Genomic DNA, 17,465 nt, shown 5'->3' with positions numbered 1-17,465 from the left:
GCTGGCCCGGGCCACCCGGCGCGGGGCACCGAGGCGGGAATCTGGCGGGCAGAACGCGCCCCGAGCCCGCGCCCACCCCGGCGTCTTTGCGCTCCGCAGCGGCGCGCCTCGCCGGGCGCCCCCGCCAGTCCGGCCGCCGGAAGATGGTCAACGACCGGTGGAAGACCATGGGCGGCGCTTCCCAACTTGAGGACCGGCCGCGTGACAAGCCGCAGGTACGCGCGGGCCCGGGGCGTGGGGACATGGGGCCCGCGCGGTTGGCGAGGTGGTGGCCGCTGCGGCCGGCGGGGTGGGGGCCCAGCTCGAGGCAGGAGTTTGGGGTGCACCCCGCGAGGCTCGGGACGCCTGGGGCGAGGCGACGCCCTCCTCTCCTCCTCCTCCAGAAGAGGCTTGAACTTGGGGTTCGGGGTGCGGATGGATGAGGGCAGCACCCCTGCATAGCTCTGTGGCAGATGGCCCTCTTGCGCCTCCAACAGCCTCGCGGTGCCCACGTGAGCAGAGGGAGTAGGGGACCTCTAGTTCACAGGGTGACCAGCCCTTCAGTAAACTGTGTGGCCACGCTAATCACACCCCTCGCTGAGTGTCTGTCTCCTCACCTCTACAATGGGCGTTTTAATCACTTGCTAATTATCCACCCTGGGCACCACCCTGTGCCAGGCGCCTGGCATGGTAACCTGAGCTTCTGGACCAGGGTGTGGATCCCCCTGGATCTCCTCTAAATCCTCACACTTTAAACACTTTAGTGTAGAGCAGGGGCTCCTGCTCTACACTAAAGGATCAATAAATGTTTGTCTCATGTGAGAAGCTTGGGTATCATGATTCTCCAGCTTTAAGACAAGAAAAGCAGGTCTCAGAGAGGGTTGCCCCTGCCGGAGGCCATGAGGCTCTGCTGAGATTTGAACCTGGGTCCGTGGTGCCAGGTCCTGTTCATTGCACTCTTCCTGCTGCCTCTTCTGGGGCAGTGGAGGGGGCAGGCTTGGAGGGTGCCCAGGGCTGTGCACTGGGAGGAGGGGCGGTGAGGGCAGAGCTCCAGGGCTGGCCAGAGAGGGGGCTGGAGATGCGAAGCTGAGTGGAGGGACAGCCCTGGGGCTGCCCCAGGCCGGGCTGCCAAGGGACCGGGGCAGGCAGGTAAGATGGAGAGGCCCGCTCACCAAGGAGAGGAAATAATGGGGCTGCCCGTTTTAAATTTCAGATTTCTCCCAGACAGATGTCATTGGGGAAAGAGCCGTTTGTGTTTGCAGTGGCAGGAGGGGGGCGGCAGGGACGAGCCTTGTCGGCCCCTCACTCTCCAGGGCTCCAACCTGCTCCTTCTGTCTGGAGGGAGAGTGCCGTGGTGTGGGGGCCCAGCCCTCCACAGTTTGCAAAGCTCCTTCCCAACCATCTGCACAACCTCACTTCCTGCGGCAGCCTGGGGGCTAGGCAGGGAGGCACATTCCCATGTCACAGGCTAACGTGGCTCAGAGAGGTTGAGGCATGCGCTCAGGTCACACAGCGTGTTAGGAGAGCAAGGATTCGAACCCAGGTCTGAGCCCAGCGGCTCCCGATGCCTCCCAGGTGCTCTGTTCCTTTGTTTCCATCAGGTTGACACCCAAGCCAATCCCAGATTAAAAAAAAACAAAAAAAAAACCTCTCCTGCTAGGATCTGACTTTTTACCCTTTTACCTAGATTTGTTCAAGGCTATCCCCAGCCTGACCCATTCTCCTTTCCCACTAGTCCCCTTACCGGGACTGGCTGCTTGTCATTTGCCAACCCCCAGTCCCACACTAGGCTGCCCGTTTCCAGACCTTTGCAGTGTCATCTTGTTGGCCCCAACGAGATCTTCAGCACACACACACACACACACACACACACACACACACACACACACCCTTTTGCTTTTGCTCAGGGAAATCCTACATGTACTTCAAAACCTATCAGATGTCACCTCCTCCAGGAAGCCTCCCCTGATGTTCTGTGGCTGTGCCTCAAAGTCCCGGTAGCATTTAGCCTGTTCTCCTCAGCTGCCTTTTTCTCACTGCCTTCTCTCCCTGCCCCAGGGCTCTCCTCTATCAGGAACTCCTTTTGGACACATGCCCCCATCTCTAGTTCTTCCCCTGGGCCCAGGCTCCTGCCCTTCCATGCAGTCACGGTGGGAGCTTAGGGACATTTGCTGAATTGAACTGCATGAAGCCTCACCAGGCGCTGGGGGTGAGGAGCCAGCAAGTGCCGCTATGTCTCAAGGGGAGGTGGCTTCTGGGGGATCTGTTTGAGCTGTGGCTTCAGGGCCTCCCTCTGCGGCTGCCTGGGTCACATAGTCCAGCTGCCACCAGCCAGAGCCCAGCTGTGTGCCCCCTTGGCATCAGAGGCAGCTGAGGGCTTGTGGCCCCAGGGGCCCGGGGCCAATATCAAACACCACCTCCCCTTCCCACTCCTTTGGTGACCTTGCATGTAGATAGGCTGTCCCCTGCGCCCGTCCCAGGCTTGTTGGAAGCATCAGAGAAGAGGCAGGGCCTTTCCTGAGCTTACTGTCGAAAGAGAGAGCCTTGGGCGCCTGGGTGGCTCAGTTGGTTAAGCGACTGCCTTCGGCTCAGGTCATGATCCTGGAGTCCCGGGATCGAGTCCCGCATCGGGCTCCCTGCTCAGCGCGGAGTCTGCTTCTCCCTCTGACCCTCCCCCATCTCATGTGCTCTCTCTCTCATTCTCTCTCTCTTTCAAATAAATAAATCTTAAAAAGAAAAAAGAAAGAGAGAGCCTTGCTGTCCTGGGTCCCTCTCGACTTCCTCCCTCAGGTCTGGCCTTTTCTCCCATGTTCCTTGTTTTGTCTCTGCCATTGACATGCTGTGTGACTCTGGGGAAGTTACTCCCCCTTTCTGGGTCTGGGCTTTACCACCTGCAAAATGAGAACAGTGATTCCTGCTTCTTCCTCACTTCACAAGGGCTCCTCGGAGGGTCAGGTGAAATCCTGGTGTGTTTTGCAAACTGCAAAGCACTGTGCACCTGTGAGGATGGTGGTTCTCACTGTAGCCTGTTCCCTTTTGCAGGCTGTCAGTGTCCTGATCTTCTCTGCCTGCCAGGGAGAATGAGCTGACCACCCAGCTCCCGCCAGAAGGGCCTGGCTGAGGTTCTTTAGTGGAGCACCTCCTCCGGGAGAATAGAAGCCCTTGCTACACTCAGAGCAGTAGCCGGGCTCATCTCTCCACACCTCTCGCTTCTTAGCCACGACCACACTGGGAGGTTGGCAGCAGGGACGGCCAACCCATTTGACAGATGAGGAAACTGAGGGTAAGGGAGCCAGAGCCGGGACCTGAACTCCGGTCTTCGTCGGCAGGCAGATGAAGGCAGGAGCGGTTGGCTGTCCTTCCCTCGGTCAGTCTGCTCAGCTGCATGATGTAATTCCCAGGGGGAGAGCCCCGGCGTGCAGGCTGCGTGGTCCCCGAGGCGCTCACGGCCCCCTGCTGCCACGACGTGTTTCTGGGGACGGCCTGAGGCCGCTCTGCCCTCGGGGCCCCGTCCCGCCTCAGCTCCTCATCTGCTGGCTGACCTTGGACGAGTTCCTGCCTTCATTAGAGTGTCCCTTCTCCCCCTGCAGAACGAAGGGGCCTCACACCCTTGGGGCAGGAGGTGGTGGTGGGATATTTGCCAGAGTTTGGAGTCACTCAGATGAAAGGATCTAGAAATAGACACGATTCTTCTCTCCTGGAGTGTGGGGCAGGAAGTCACCCTGTAACCGGCTCCTCCTGGGCGGGGGCTCGCTTCTGAGCAATCCTCGAGTCACGCCACCCTACAGGGAGGTCAGCCTTGGCAATCCCAGGTGGCATCTTTTGGTCCTTTCAAAACTTCTAAAAATGTCGCAGAAGGAAAACCAAATCCTCATTGGGAAGTTCTTCCTGATGTCTAACCTAAACCCCGCTGCACTGCATTCGCTCAGTGACTGTTTTTAGAGTCCCTACCTCCGCTGGGATGTACAGCTGGGAACCCGTACCTCAGGAAGCTTCGAGTCTCATGAGGGGGACAGAGAAACCCACAAGTCAGGTATTATTACAAGGCACTGTAAAGAAAAGCGTCTGGCCTCTTGTACCCTAGGGTTTGGGTGGAGGTCACTGGGTTAGGCGGGAGCTGGGAGAGAAGGAGGGAAGCGGGGGCCCACAGGAACGACAAGCCAAGGACTCCCTTCTGTCACTTTCCCGTGCCCTCCTCCGGGCCCGGCCCTGCCCCACGGAGCTCGCCATCCAGTCCAGCCGGGCGCCTGTGATGGAAGGCAGGGTGGGAGCCCAGAGGAGACGGCTTCCCGGAGGAGGCAATGTTGAAGCTGGACAGCATTTACCTGATCTGTCCTGCAGGGAGACCAAGGTGTGTTGGGGGACAGGAAAGGAGCCGGGCAGGTGGAAGGAACAGGGCAGGGTTCGGGGTGGAGCCTGCAGGTGCCCTAAGCTGAGGGGCCCAGTGGGGCCTGCTCTGGAGGGCAGGAGGCCTCCGTGGCTCTAGAGGGGTCTCAGCGGGACCTTCGGGAGGGGTCCTTTGCTGCTGCGTGGGGAACGAGTTGGTGGGGCTGGGAGGTGTCCAGGAGGCCGGGGGGAGATTGTCACAGTGATTTAGAGGCGGGTGAGGGGGCTTGGACCAGGGCAGGGCTGGGGGCACAGGGACAGAGCCAGGCGGCTGGCTCGGTGTCGGAGGAGGGAAGGGTGGGGAACTCCGTGGGGCACCAGCTTTGGAGGGGCAGTGATGGAGTTGGTGCCATCCCCAGGTGGGACTCTCGGGGGGCTCAGGTTAGGGGTGGACAGAACCTGGTTTGGTGTCGGTGGGCTGGGCGGGCCATCCAGGAGGCCAGGAGTGTGTGTCGTGGGGAACAAGACCCTCACAGGACACAAATGGAGACCCCCCAAAAGTGGACCCAGAGCTGCTTGCTTCCGGAGGAGTGGCAGGGCTTGGGGAGCTTGGAGCCCCCAGGAGGGGTGGCCTTGGGCAGCTCTCCAGGTCCCGTTCCCCCCCACCCCCCGCAGCCCTGTGCCTGAGAGCTCCTCCCTGCCGGGCACCCCCGCCCGCACACCACCCAGCCCCGGTTTTCCCAAACCACAGCTCCACTACGCGGTTCCGTCATGATGAACGGCCGGCCACCCTGCCTCCAGCTGGGGTGCTCCTAGGAGATGGGGGGCTCGGAGCCACTTGCATTCGGATCTAGCGTCCCCCTAGAGGGACACTTTCTTCTTCCGACTTTGATGCAAGGAGTAGAGTCTGGGTCCACCCAGAGGCTACCGCCCCCTGGCTCTCCAGCAGACAAGGAAGGAGATGGGGCCGGCCGGGCGTGTTTGGCTAGCAGGCCATCGATGCGATGTGTCCCTCCCTCCTGAGCACTCCTGTCCCCCGCCGGACCCCGTGACCACCTCTGAGGCTGGGGACACAGAGGAGGCAGCCAGGAAAGACGCCACCCCTCCACTAAGGGCCCTGAGGCACCTTTGCAGCTTCCTGTCTCCTGCCTCCCCTGGCACGAGCCCATCTCCTCCTCCCCTTGGCTGGGACAGCACTGGGGAGGGGGTCACACAGGGGATGAAGCCACGTCCCTCCAGCTGGGGGCTCACACACACAGGGACAGACTGGACCTCGAACCCAGGGCTCCTGGCTCCTCTCATGCCCACTGCCCGGGATAGCTTCCCAGTGTCCCCCACCCCTTGCCCCGTGTGCCTTTGCGGCTTCCTGCAGACCCCTGGGTGCTCGCCCGGCTCTGCCAGGGCCGAAGGCTCATCAACAAGCCCCAGCCCCGCGGCATGCTCCATTGGCTGCCCACCGCCCAGAACACCCCCTTATTATCTCGGGCAGATTCCTCTGCGATACACGTAAACAGCAGCCTATAAAAGCGAACAGTACTTCATGTTTAAGGTGATCTCAGAAGACTAATTCTCCTCTGCTGAGTGGCCTGTTTCAGCTCCAACTCCATCATCCCCCTGCCCCTCTGGGGATCCCCTGCGGCTTTTCTCAAGCCTCTCCCTCCCCAGCACCCTCTGCCTTCCCTCCAGGGACCAGGGGCTTGGGTGGAAGCAGGCGCACGAGAGGGCGAGGGTCCTGGAGACACAGGGAGACGTGGCTGGCCGCTCTGCCTAGCCAGTTGGGGGACCTTAATGTTCTTCGGTTGGAGGACGGTGCTCAGAGCTGCTTGGGGCAAGGTGTCTCCCGATGGGCTCGGGGAGGGGCCTGACAGGGACTTACTTGCTGACACAGAGCTTTGTCTCGCAAACCCCAGTCACACACAAGACAGAGGGAAGAAGGTTGTGGGAAGCAAGCAGTCTTGACAGAGGGTGTGATTCCGGCCCCCGGCCCTGGGATCAAATGCTAGCCCTCCCCTGTACCTCCCGTGTGACCTCGGGAAGGGGTCTTCTGCTCTCTGAGCTTCAGTTTTCCCACCCGCCAAGTGAATCCAACCAGAGCAGGGGGTCGTTCGGAGGTTTCAGGGGTGGGAACAGGGCACGTGTTCAAAGAATGGCAGCGATAATCTGGAAGCTTCTGATCTGCAGGTGACTGGGGGCTTGGGGCAGCCTGGAGGTGGCCTTCATTCCGTGCGAGGCCATCAGGGGTGGCACGGGGTTAGAGGTGGCCTTGCCTCGGGGTCCAGGGCTCAGCGTGGAGGTCATGAGCCTCTGCCCTGCCACGCACAGTAGGGTGGCGGGGCCTTGACCTCCTCCCCATGCGAGCACGGTCACCGGGAAATGACCTGGTCCATCCGCTCTTCCTCCCATCCATCCCACAAGCAGCTGCTCTGTGCCAGGCGAGCAGGCCCTGCCCTTGGGGGCTCCCGTGGTCCAGGGTAATTCACCTGGGCCTGGGGCTTGCCAGCCTAGCCTTCCTTGGGTGCACAGAATTCAGAGATTCCCAAACCGATCCACGCCCCACATAGGCTAAGAATCACAGTCCATGGGACATGAGCTCCCCCAGCGTGGGGCTAGGACAACGGCCACCCCCATCCTCAGGGACTGGTTTGGAGCCTGGCTCATGGGGACACCCAGTGAACATTGAATGGATGTTTGAGCGAGTACATGAATGAAGTCAAAGGTGATGACTGTCTGTCTTGATGAGTGCCACCATGGGGGAGGGGAGCAAGGGCCGTGGGAACATGGAGGAGGAGCCTTTCCAAAACTAGGTTGGGGCGGGGAGGCCTGGGGAAACAGTCTAGGAAGGCTTCCTGGAGGAGGTGACATCTAGCTGGGCCCTGAAGGAAGAGAGGGAATTAGGAAGCGGAGCAGGGGCAGCAGATGCCTCAGGCTAAGGTAGCAGCCTATGCAGAGCTGCTGTGAGGGAGCTAATGTGCCCAGGTCTGGCAGGAGTAAGCTGTCTAGACGCGTGGAGCCTGGGATGGATGGGCCCCCTGGGGAAGGTATGGAGAGAGGAGGGGCAGAGCGCTGAGTGCTGGGGGCATCATCAGTGCAGGGGCGGGCTAAGGAATTCTCTCCCTCATCTTGCCAACAACACGGCACCCTCCTGGGCGGGGGGGTCTTCTTGTCCACCTGCACCTCAGCCCCGACCCCATCTTCTTCTGGTCCCAAGTAGGAGATTTGGGACTTCCTTGTAGAATTTGAATTTAAGCAAAACAACTGTTCGCTATTTTGTACTTTCCTGTAGCGAGACGCCTTGTGTAAGAGGATTCGCTATTTTATGTAACACCGAGAAAAAAAGGGTCAATCACTGCTGTAGGATTCCCCGCCATCGGAGACGTTAAAATGTGGAAAAATGAAAAGGTGCATCCCCGCATCGGTGACATACATACAGGAGTAACACTTTGGGTGGAAAACAGAACCAAACACTTCCCGATGCTCTGTGCACATTGATCACGGGGTAGTAAAAGCCGCTAACGTTTACTGCACACGCACAATGCGCCGGGCACGGCTCCAAGCGCGTTCTATATTGACTCCCTTCAAGATGCGTCTCCAGTTCCGAAAGTGGGAAATGTGGGGGAAAGCCAGCCGGAGAAGGGCCCCCAGAGGAGGCGGGAGGCTGGGGGGTCGAGTCTGAGCTCGCTTCTCATCGGCTGTGCGACTCTGGGCAAGCCCTTGGCTCTCCTGGGCCTCATGTCCCCCACGTGTCACACGCTCCATGGCCGCTCTGCGGGCTCCCTCGGGGCTGTGAGCGATCGGGGTACAGCAAGCCCGATCACGGCACCTCCTTTTTGTTCCCCCCAAGTTCTGAAAAGGCTTTATTACATAGAGGGGAAGGGGTTCAGTCCTTCTTGGCTGCGGCTTTCCTCATGGCGGCCAGGACGTTGCTCAGCTCCTCTCTCTTCCTCTTGGTGCAGATGTGTGTCCCCACCCTTTTCTTGATGAACTTGAGGGCGCGCTTGTCCTTGGAGACCTCGAGCAGCTCCATGGCCCACCGCTCGTAGGGGGCGAAGCCGCACACCTCTCGGATCATGTCCCGCACGAACTTGGTGTGCTTGGTGAGGCGTCCGCGGCGGCGGCGGCTGTGCCTCGGCTTGCTCACGTTCTTAGTCACCTTGTGGCCCTTGTTAAGGCCCACGGCCATAGGGTAGCTCAGAGCCATGGCGGCTGCTCCTCAATGGCTCCCGCGGCGGAAGGCTCACGGCGCCTCCTTTAATGACAAGCTGCCCCCCGGGTTCCAGCCAGTAGCCCCCCCCCCCACCGAACCCAGTTTTTACCTCCCCGCCTTTTCTTGCCCTGGGGGGCACGGCTACCCCGCGGCCCCAGCCCTGGAGGGAGGCGCCTTTCTCCAGGGTGCCTGGCAGGGCTCTGCCCGTTAGCTTGCTCTGCGGAGAGGGGAGGAAAGAGGAGAGGAGGTGCTCGGCGGCCACCCTGCGCCCTGGGGACTCATGCATGGCAGCCTCGCGGGCCTGCCCAGGCTTCGGGACTCGGGCTGTGGGGGCTCCAGGGGGAAAGTGACCCTTAGTGACGGGTGCTCATTCTGCTGTGACAGTGTGACAATTCTTAGCGTGGTTGCTGTCACCGTTACAGCTTTCTCTTCCTGAGTCTGCACGGCAGGCACCCACGTGCGGGGCAGGGCGCGTCATTATTGCCTCCATTTTACAGGTGAGGACCCCGAGGCTCAGCGAGGTGAGGTCCCTCACCCAAGATCCCCCCCTACCCCCTGGAAATGGCAGTGCAGGGGCCTGAGGCTGTGGGCGCCTTCACCTGCAACCCTGACCCACCCAGGAGGGCTGCATGGGGGAGGTGTGCCTGCCCCGTGCAGGCCACAAGGAGCAGGGCAGGGGCAGTGAGGGGAGGGCACCTCTCTGCCTCAGTTTCTCTTCTCATCCTCTCCATCTCCAGCTGCGTGCATCTCTCACTCACTCGCACTTGCTGTATCTTTGGTCCCGGGCTTTCTGTCTCCCCTCTGGGCCTCTGTCTCTCACCTCTGCCTCTCTGTATGACTCCCTTGCCCCTGTCCCCAAGAAGGGGGCCCTCTGAGTCTTGCCCACCCCTCCCAAAGGCCAGAGGCCCCGTCCTGAGGCTGCCTGGGCGCCCCTCCCCGGAGAGCTGGAAGCCCAGGTCCGCCCCTGATGCCGCCCCTTCTCTCTCCCGCCCGCCTGCCCGTCCGTCTGTCTGTCCCTGTGTCTGTGTGCGCCCGCAGTGGCCCAGCTGCGGCTACGTGCTGTGCACGGTGCTGCTCTCCCTGGCGGTCCTGCTGGCCGTGGCTGTCACCGGCGCCGTGCTCTTCCTGAACCATGCCCACGTGCCAGGCACGGCGCCCCCGCCCGTCGTCAGCACCGGCACCGGGCCGGCGGGTGCCAACAGCGCCCTGGTCACCGTGGAGAGGGCCGACAGCTCGCGCCTCAGCATTCTCATTGACCCGCGCTGCCCCGACCTCGCCGACGGCTTCGCCCGCCTGGAGGGCGCCCAGGCCTCCATGCTGCAGGTGCTGGCCGAGCACCAGGCCCAGCCGAGGCCTGCAGGCGAGCAGGAGCTGTTGGACACCCTGGCGGACCAGCTGCCCCGGCTGCTGGCCCGGGCCTCGGAGCTGCAGGCGGAGTGCGCCGGGCTGCGGAAGGGCCTCGGCGCGCTGGGCCAGGGGCTCAGCGCCCTGCAGAGCGAGCAGGGCCGCCTCATCCAGGTACGGGGCTGGGTCTGCATCTGGGGTCTTGGTGGGGGGTGGGGTTGCTGTCTGGGCGCCTGATGTCCACGGCTTCCCTTAATCCCCAAGGGCCCCAGGACCAGGGGATGTTGCTATTGCCATCTACCGTGGAGCAAGTGAGCCTCAGAGAAGCGAGTCTCCCATCCAAGGCCACACAGCTAGAGGCACCATTTCCTACCCACGGTCCTGGGGACCCTGGGGACCCTGGGTATTCGTGGAGCACCCCGTGGCATCCCACTGTCAGGTCAAGTCCAGGGCTCAAGGGGCTTCCCAGGTGCGTCAGTACAGGTGAGGCAGGACCTGACTTCCATCAGTAGTGATTTGAGGTTCAAGGTCACGTGGCGGGTCAGTGGCAGGCCTCTCCCCAGCTCTCTCTCCCCCATTCTCTACCATTTGATGCTCCCAGCTTTCCAGGGAAGGCGGGACCAGCTGAGAGAGCCCATCCAGACCCTTAGCCTCTCCCTACCACCTCTGCCCCTTCTCCCCCGATCCCCTCCCCTCCCCTAAGCCAAGGCAGGTCCCAGCAAGCACCTGTAGATCTGGGGGAAGAGTTTCCAACGTTGACCACTCCTGGAGCAGCGGCAAGAACTCCTCACCCCCCTCCCCCTGCCCCACATAGGATCAGGGATTTAGGGTCATCTCGTTGGTTTTCCACTGTTTTCCGGAAGAGAAAACTGAGGCCCAGAAAGAGACAATGATTTGTTCAGGGTACAGTGGCCTCTGGCCTCTGGCCTCCCAGCGCCCTGCCCACCCTCTGGCTTTGTACCCCATCACCCCGATGACTCGGGTCCTTAGGGACTAGGAGGTGAGCCCCACCCTGCCATTGGTCCCAGCCCCTTCCAGACACCGGGGATGACCAGGCAGTCGGTCACCCAGCAGCTCATGAGCAATGGGTCTTTTCCCTCCTCTGAAGGCTGCAGCTGGAGAAATTATAGTCCCCATCATCCTGTCTGGGTGACTGATGGGAAGGCTCTTCCCCTCCCGGGGTGGGGTGGGGGTGGGGTGTTCAGCTGCCCTTTCCATCAGCAGGGCTTGGGGAGACCTCCAGATTTTCTGGGTGACCTGGACCCCCCACTTTACTCTCCACATGGTTCAGCCAGGCCCGTAGGGCAGGGGTGGGGAATCGCAGGGGGAGGCCTCAGGGTCTCCCACCCACCCACCTACACAGAGGCCTAGAGCTGTTCCTATAAGACTAATAACTTTTGGGGGACCCGGTAGTGCCTTGGCTCACCTGATATATTTACTTCTTACAAGAACATTTAATTTGACTCATTTCCCACAGACTAAGGGTGATTTCAGAGACCATGTGTCTTGCAGAGCTATAGAACTGCGGCTCCTGGCTCCAAGCTTCCCACACCCCCAGGGGATCAGCGCAGACCTGGGTTTCCTAAAGCGCTGCCCACAGACACCCTCTGTCAGAAGTGCCAGAACTGCTTGCTAAAAGGCACCTCTCTGAACCTCATCGCAAACCCCCCGGGCCCCGCAGGTAAAAAGGCATCGGGGCGGCCCCTGTGGGCATGGACATCTGTGGCCCACTGGCCCAGGAGCTGCAGAGCTGAGCGGTTCTGCCTTCAGGGTTTGGGCCAGCAGTGCTGGGATCCAATCCAGGCTCCACCAAGGAGCGGCAGTTGCCCTCCCTGGGCTCAGTCTCCTCACCTGCAAAATGGGGATAGCGTAGTCCATACCCAGGAGGATGGGGGAGCTCCTGGCCAGGCTGGGCTCAGCTGGCATCCGGCATAGAGAGATGAGCCTTTCTTTTATTATTATGGAAATAAAATGGTTTGTAAACTAAAGTTGCAGCCAGTGGGGAGCCACCACTGCAAATCCCTTTGCCTTTTGTGGGAGTAATGATAGGAACCACTGGGTGCTTGGGTAATCGGCACTTCCTAGCACAGTGGCCCCAGGAGGTGGAGCTCATCACCCCATTCTCCGGAGGGGCAGGCGGAGGCTCGGAGTGGCAAGAGTGCCCTGTGGACGCTCGGTCACATGACCAAGAAGTGCCAGGAGCAACTTTGACTTCGCTACCTCTAAAAGCTGCCAGGTCCTCTTTAATGCATGTGTGCAGCTCTGCGAGCAGGCACTGACTTTCCCTATTAATTCGGAGCATGTTTATATGTACATTTTCAACTTTAATCATTTGCTGGTTTAAACGGAGGTCTTCCCTGCCTGCCAGCAAGAGCGGGCTGTGCCTGAGTTCCTCGAGGGTGTCTGCTTGTCGCAGAAGGATGGGCAGGACCCTGGAGACTTAGCCAACAAGGCTGGTGATCTCTGTTGCCCACACCCTGCAGGTGCCCCCTGCCCCCTGCCCCCCGCTTCCGAGGGCTGCCTGCGTCCATGTGGTCCACGGGGCTCCCCCAACAGGGACTGTCTATAGGACACTGCTGTGAAAGCCCAGGGAGGGGTCAGCCGCCTTGCCCCAGCGTTCCCCCTGCCCACCTCGGCGCCCTTCCCCCCGGGCCTCAGCCCTTCCTGCGGAGGAGAAGCTGACGGGGAAACGAAAAGCTTTTGAGGGGCCCTTGCTTCTGGACAAACCAAGAATTGTACTTTGTAAACTGCTGGCTCTGTATATTTCTATTTTCCTTCCTCGCACAAGCTATTATCTGGCAAGTGACAGGTTCAGCGTGTAAAGACCCAGCAGGGCACATGTGCATGGGCTGGCTGGCTGGCTGGCTGGCTGGCTGGTGTCCGCCCGTGACCCCGCCTCCCCTCCTCGTGGGTCCTGCAGCCTCCCAGAGCCCAGGGCGGGGGAGGTGACAGCCCCCAGACCCTTCAGGCAGCAAGCACGGCCCAGAGGTCCCCCGGGGCGGGGGGGAGAAGGGGGGAGGCGGTCAGCTGACCCAGCTTACAAACCTCCAGACCTGGATCTCAGGAAGGGTGGCCGAGCCGTGGGAAGGACACAGGGAACGTGGGCTGAGCCTTCAGGCCCCCAACACCTGCTCTGGTTGAACCACCCCCAACACCCACCCCAGAAAGACAGGTGCCATCACTCTGGTCCACAAAAGGGAGTTTGGTTACTCTTCCAGGGTCACTTGCCCAGTGAATGGAGGAGGGGTTGAGTCAAAACCCAGAACTGACACCAGAGCCTGGGGCCAGACCACCGCCCCCCACTTGTCCTGCCCCTACCCTGCACAATGACACAGCCCTAGGTTCCTTTCCTGCCAGTCAACCCTGGGAAAGCAGCCCGAGGTCGGTCTCCGTCAGGGACCTCTCCTTCGGGCCTCGGTTTCCCCATTTGTACCGAGGAGACAGCAAGCCAAGCCCTCCCCACTGGCCATGCTGTAGGGGTGAGGTGAGGCGGTGGACCTCGGAGCCATGGCTCACGAATGTGGAGTTGGGGGCTGGGTGGGGTGGGAGGAGTGCCCCAGGGCCCCCCGTTTGCACACAGAACCATCACCCCTGCCTCCGCGGCCTTCCTGGGCATCAGGAGAGACTTTGGGTGAGGGTGTTTTGTAATTTGCAAGGTGCCTTATGAATTTTCGTAACAAGGAAGGCCAAGTCCTCTGCGCCCTGCCGGGGCCCCACCCTGTGCTGAGTCCCTCCCACATGCCACCAGTCCCCATGGCAGTTGCAACAGGGAGGCCCTGGCAGCCCGACTTCGAGGCTTGGTTACGTCACTCACCCGCCGACGTGTACCTGGTAAATGGGTGAGTTGGGATTTGAACCCAGCTTTGCCTGGTGCCCGGTGCCTCCTCCCCCTGCACGGCAGAGCTTTCTTCAGTCCCCTCACCTGGGCTGAGGCACAGAGACGGAGGAGGACGGGGCTTGGGGTGCAGCAGGGCACAGGTCTCTGCTGAAGCCTCTGTCTCCCCTCCCACCCGAGCCCCCATCCTCTGAACACACAGACACTGAGCTCCTGTGGGGCCTGAGCAGGGCAGGAGGGGATGGCCCATGCTGGCAGGGGCTGGCTGGCCGGAGCCCCTGCCCCTTCCACTCACCCCTTCCACTTACCCCTTTGCCCCATAGCTTCTCTCCGAGAGTCAAGGCCACATGGCTCACCTGGTGAACTCAGTCAGTGATGTCCTAGATGCCCTGCAGAGGGACCGGGGGGTTGGCCGGCCCCGTGTCAAAGCTGACCTCCAGAGGGCACCTGCCAGGGGACTGCGTCCCCGTGGCTGCACCAACGGTGAGTGGTGGTGGGGGGCTGCCTTTCTTGGGTGACCTGGGTGCCCAGTTCTGTACCCCCATGGCCCCTCGCCCACCCCTCTGATGAGGACACACAGCTGCTGTTTGCTGAGGACTTCCTGCTGCCAGGCAGCTCTGAGCACCCTACCTGCACCCTTCTGTTGAGCCCTCTCCCAGCCTGTTGTGCCCATTTTCCGGATGAGGAAAGCAAGGCTCAGAGAGGGTGCACGCTCACCCGGGTTCTACCACCAAGGCTGGTGCCCTGGAGCCCTTGGGACACTGCAGGGTAGACTGACAAGCCAGGGAGAGCCAGGGACAGAGGGTGGTGGTGGGGGTGGGGCACAGATACCAGGCGCAGCCCTGACAGCATGCCCCGTCCCAGGCTCTCCACCACGCGACTGTCTGGACGTGCTCCTGAGCGGACAGCAGGAGGATGGCATTTACTCGGTCTTCCCCACACACTACCCTGCCGGCTTCCAGGTCTACTGTGACATGCGCACAGACGGCGGTGGCTGGACGGTGAGTCTCCAGGGCTGCACAGCCAGCTTCCTCTGGGCCCTGCAGACGCCCAGGCGGGCCGGGCTGACCCAGGGGGCAGTGCACTCGACCCCGGGGGCTCTGAGCAGCCTCTCACCCAGCCTTCTGTCCCTGGCCAGGCCTGCCGCCGGCCCCCACAAACCTGCCCCTCATCTCACCCAAGAACTCCACACCCCCCAGAAATTGGCACAGGGCAAGCGGAGACCGTGGGCTGACCCCTGGGCCCCCGTGGGAGCAGATGTTAGACCCCGTCTCCTGCCTGTGGAGCCACCTCCTGCTCCCCGAGCCTCAAGCCTCTAGGAACACAGGGGCTCCCTGAGAGCGCCAGGCAAGTCGGGGATGGGTTCTGGGTTGGAACGCGGCACCAGGAGCCTTTTGCTGTTGTGAGCTCAAGGGCCAGCGAGTGTAGATCTGTCTTTCAAGTTCTCCAATATATGGCATGTGTGATCAAAGGGGAAAAGGGGGGGGGCATCGCCTGCAGGGAGCAGAGACCCCCGTGGCTTCCCAGCAAGGAGCTGCTGTGACTTCCTGCCTGGGTGGGAAGTAGGGGTGACGAAATGTCCCCACAGCCAATGGAGGGCTGGGTGGGGTGACCACAGGTGGCCCCGAAATCTCCCCAGAGCTGGGAGAACGGGGCAGAGTGGCGGGGAGAGGCCCCTGGCTTGATTCCCCGGGGAGTCTCCAGATCCACCAGCGGGGAAGCCCCTTCTAGAGCAGGGTCTGCGCGTCGCCTCCCACAGCTTCTGTGGCGGCTCCTGGCCTCAGCCTTCGTGCGGGCGCCGGAGCCACAGGCCAAAGGGAATTGCGCGGGCCTGGCAGCATCTCAGTAACACGTGTGGGCACCGAAATGTGAATTTCATAAAGCGTTCGTGCATTCTTCAAATATTATTCAAAAGATATTTTAAAATATTTTTCTTTTGCTTTTTAAAAACCATTTAAAAATGTTCTTGGCTCATAAGCCATTTAAAAACAGGCAGCAGGCAGGAGTCATCCTGTGGGCCATGGTTTACTAACCCCCCACCCCCCATTCTAAAGCTGGGATAGGAAGTGAGCTTGCTGTCCCTTCCCCCTCAAATCAGTGGCCTTCCAACCCTCTCCTGAAGCTCAGCCTTGGGGGCTGGGCTTCAACGGGGCTGCCACCGGCCATTGGGTGACTTCATGTAAATTAAAAATACATGTCCTTTCCTTTTGGCCCACTGGGGCACTGGGCTTGACAAGGAGAATAGATGTGGGCTGGGTGCCCTAGAGCAGTGAACAACCTATACCACTGTCCCTGGACATCTGCCCGCCACCCTGAGAGCTGCTCAACCTCCCCAAGTTGGCCGTGGTTGGGATGCCCAGTGACAATGGAAATCAGGGTTCGTAAAACTGACTCTTTAATGGTCCTTGGCTTCACATTTAATTTCGAAAATGGGCAGACAATTTTGAGCACCTCCTCTGTGCTGGGGAAGCACAGAGATGGGGAAGTCCCTGCTGCAGTCCTCCCAGAGAGCTTGGAGTCTGTGAGGATTTGGGGTGGAAGAAGTCACGGTAAGCAGAGGCGGGGGAGGCTCTGTGCAAGCTTCCTGGAGAAGGGGGGCTTTTCAGATCAGCCTTAAGAGGCTGGTGAGAGCAGTAAGTGGGAAGGAAAGAGAAGGTATTCCTGGCAGAGGGAGCAACCTAACAAGGGCCTGGGATGCAGGAAGCACACGGCCTCTTCAGGGAACAGAGTCAACAAGGGTGGGTGGCGTGTGAAGAGGTGACACTAGCATCAATATCCCAGGCTGCGTGCGGGGTTGGGGCGGGCACTGGGGAGTCACTGAGGGTGCTGGAGAGAGGAAGGTGGCTTAAGGACTGGCTTCAGGAGCTGTAACCTGACCGTGCGTCCTGGAGCAGAGCAGGGAGAGAGTAGAGGGGGAGGCCCTTGGCTCATGCTGTGGACAGGCCTGTGGTCGAGCCTCTGCCAGAGCAGCGGGGAGCGTGGGCTCCAACATCCACAGATGGACGTGGGGGTGGCTCCCAGTCCTGCTGTGTGATCTCGGGGAAGTTACTTAAGTTCTCTGAGCCTCAGTTTCCTCAGCTGTAAAGTGGGGATACCCACTTGCCTCACTGAGAGATCTTAACTGCAAGCAATAGAAAATCGCCGATTTAAGCAGAAAAGGTAATTGTCCTGGAGGGAGGCTGGGAGGCCAGAGAAACCAGCTCAGGGCCATGCTGCCGGGAATAGAGCCCCCCAGACCTGGCCAGGGGTGATGTAGCGGGAACCCCACTGGCCCCAGGGCTGCTGGTGAGGAGCCCCTGGGCACAGCCACACCCTGGGCACGGACACCCCCAAGATGGGTGTGGGCCTGGGGTGCAGCCTGCGGTTCCTTTGAAAGAGATCCCTTGTGTCCCTGCCTCTTTGCTTCCCCAGCCATTGAGCCAGTGGCTGTTCTGATGGGTGGGGACTGGGCCACAGGCCTACGACCCTCCCCAAATCTCAGAAGACGGGGAAGGACAGCCAGTTGACCAAGGCTTCTGTCGAATGCTTGTGGGGCATTCAGCACAGGCCCATCAGTGGCCTGATCACTATTTAGAACAATGGGTCACGCCCAATGCAAGGCACTGGCCACCCAACATGACCAGGGTGTGTGTGACCCCGCCCCTTACTGAGCTCTTTGCCAAGAGGGTGTCCACCGTCGTCCAGGGGATAGTCATGGGGGCCTGAAGCAGGGTATGGGGTCAGCTGTTTTCCGGGGTGCCCAGGCAGGCCCCCAGGTCTCTGCCCTTGGCACTTGGG

The 17,465-nt window shown here is 60.8% G+C and overlaps 1 protein-coding gene and 1 pseudogene across 1 annotated transcript in view; one reads left to right on the top strand and one right to left on the bottom strand.

Annotated features, from left to right (window-relative positions):
- Positions 1-143: 143 nt before the first annotated feature.
- The window catches only part of FIBCD1 (fibrinogen C domain containing 1), a 31,103-nt gene continuing 13,781 nt past the window's right edge, over positions 144-17,465 (top strand). The window contains exons 1-4 of the mRNA XM_028090553.1: positions 144-215; positions 9,548-10,027; positions 14,012-14,171; positions 14,553-14,689. Coding sequence (XP_027946354.1) covers positions 144-215; positions 9,548-10,027; positions 14,012-14,171; positions 14,553-14,689 — 849 coding nt within the window. The remainder of the gene's footprint in view (positions 216-9,547; positions 10,028-14,011; positions 14,172-14,552; positions 14,690-17,465) is intronic.
- Positions 8,147-8,523, bottom strand: LOC114198864 (large ribosomal subunit protein eL36 pseudogene; annotated as a pseudogene).

The sequence above is a fragment of the Eumetopias jubatus genome, unplaced genomic scaffold, assembly GCF_037043125.1.
Source record: "Eumetopias jubatus isolate StellerSeaLion01/CBP00866 unplaced genomic scaffold, mEumJub1_p1.0 scaffold_15, whole genome shotgun sequence".
NCBI classification, from domain to species: Eukaryota; Metazoa; Chordata; class Mammalia; order Carnivora; family Otariidae; genus Eumetopias; species Eumetopias jubatus.
This window is presented reverse-complemented; position numbering and strand designations above follow the sequence as displayed.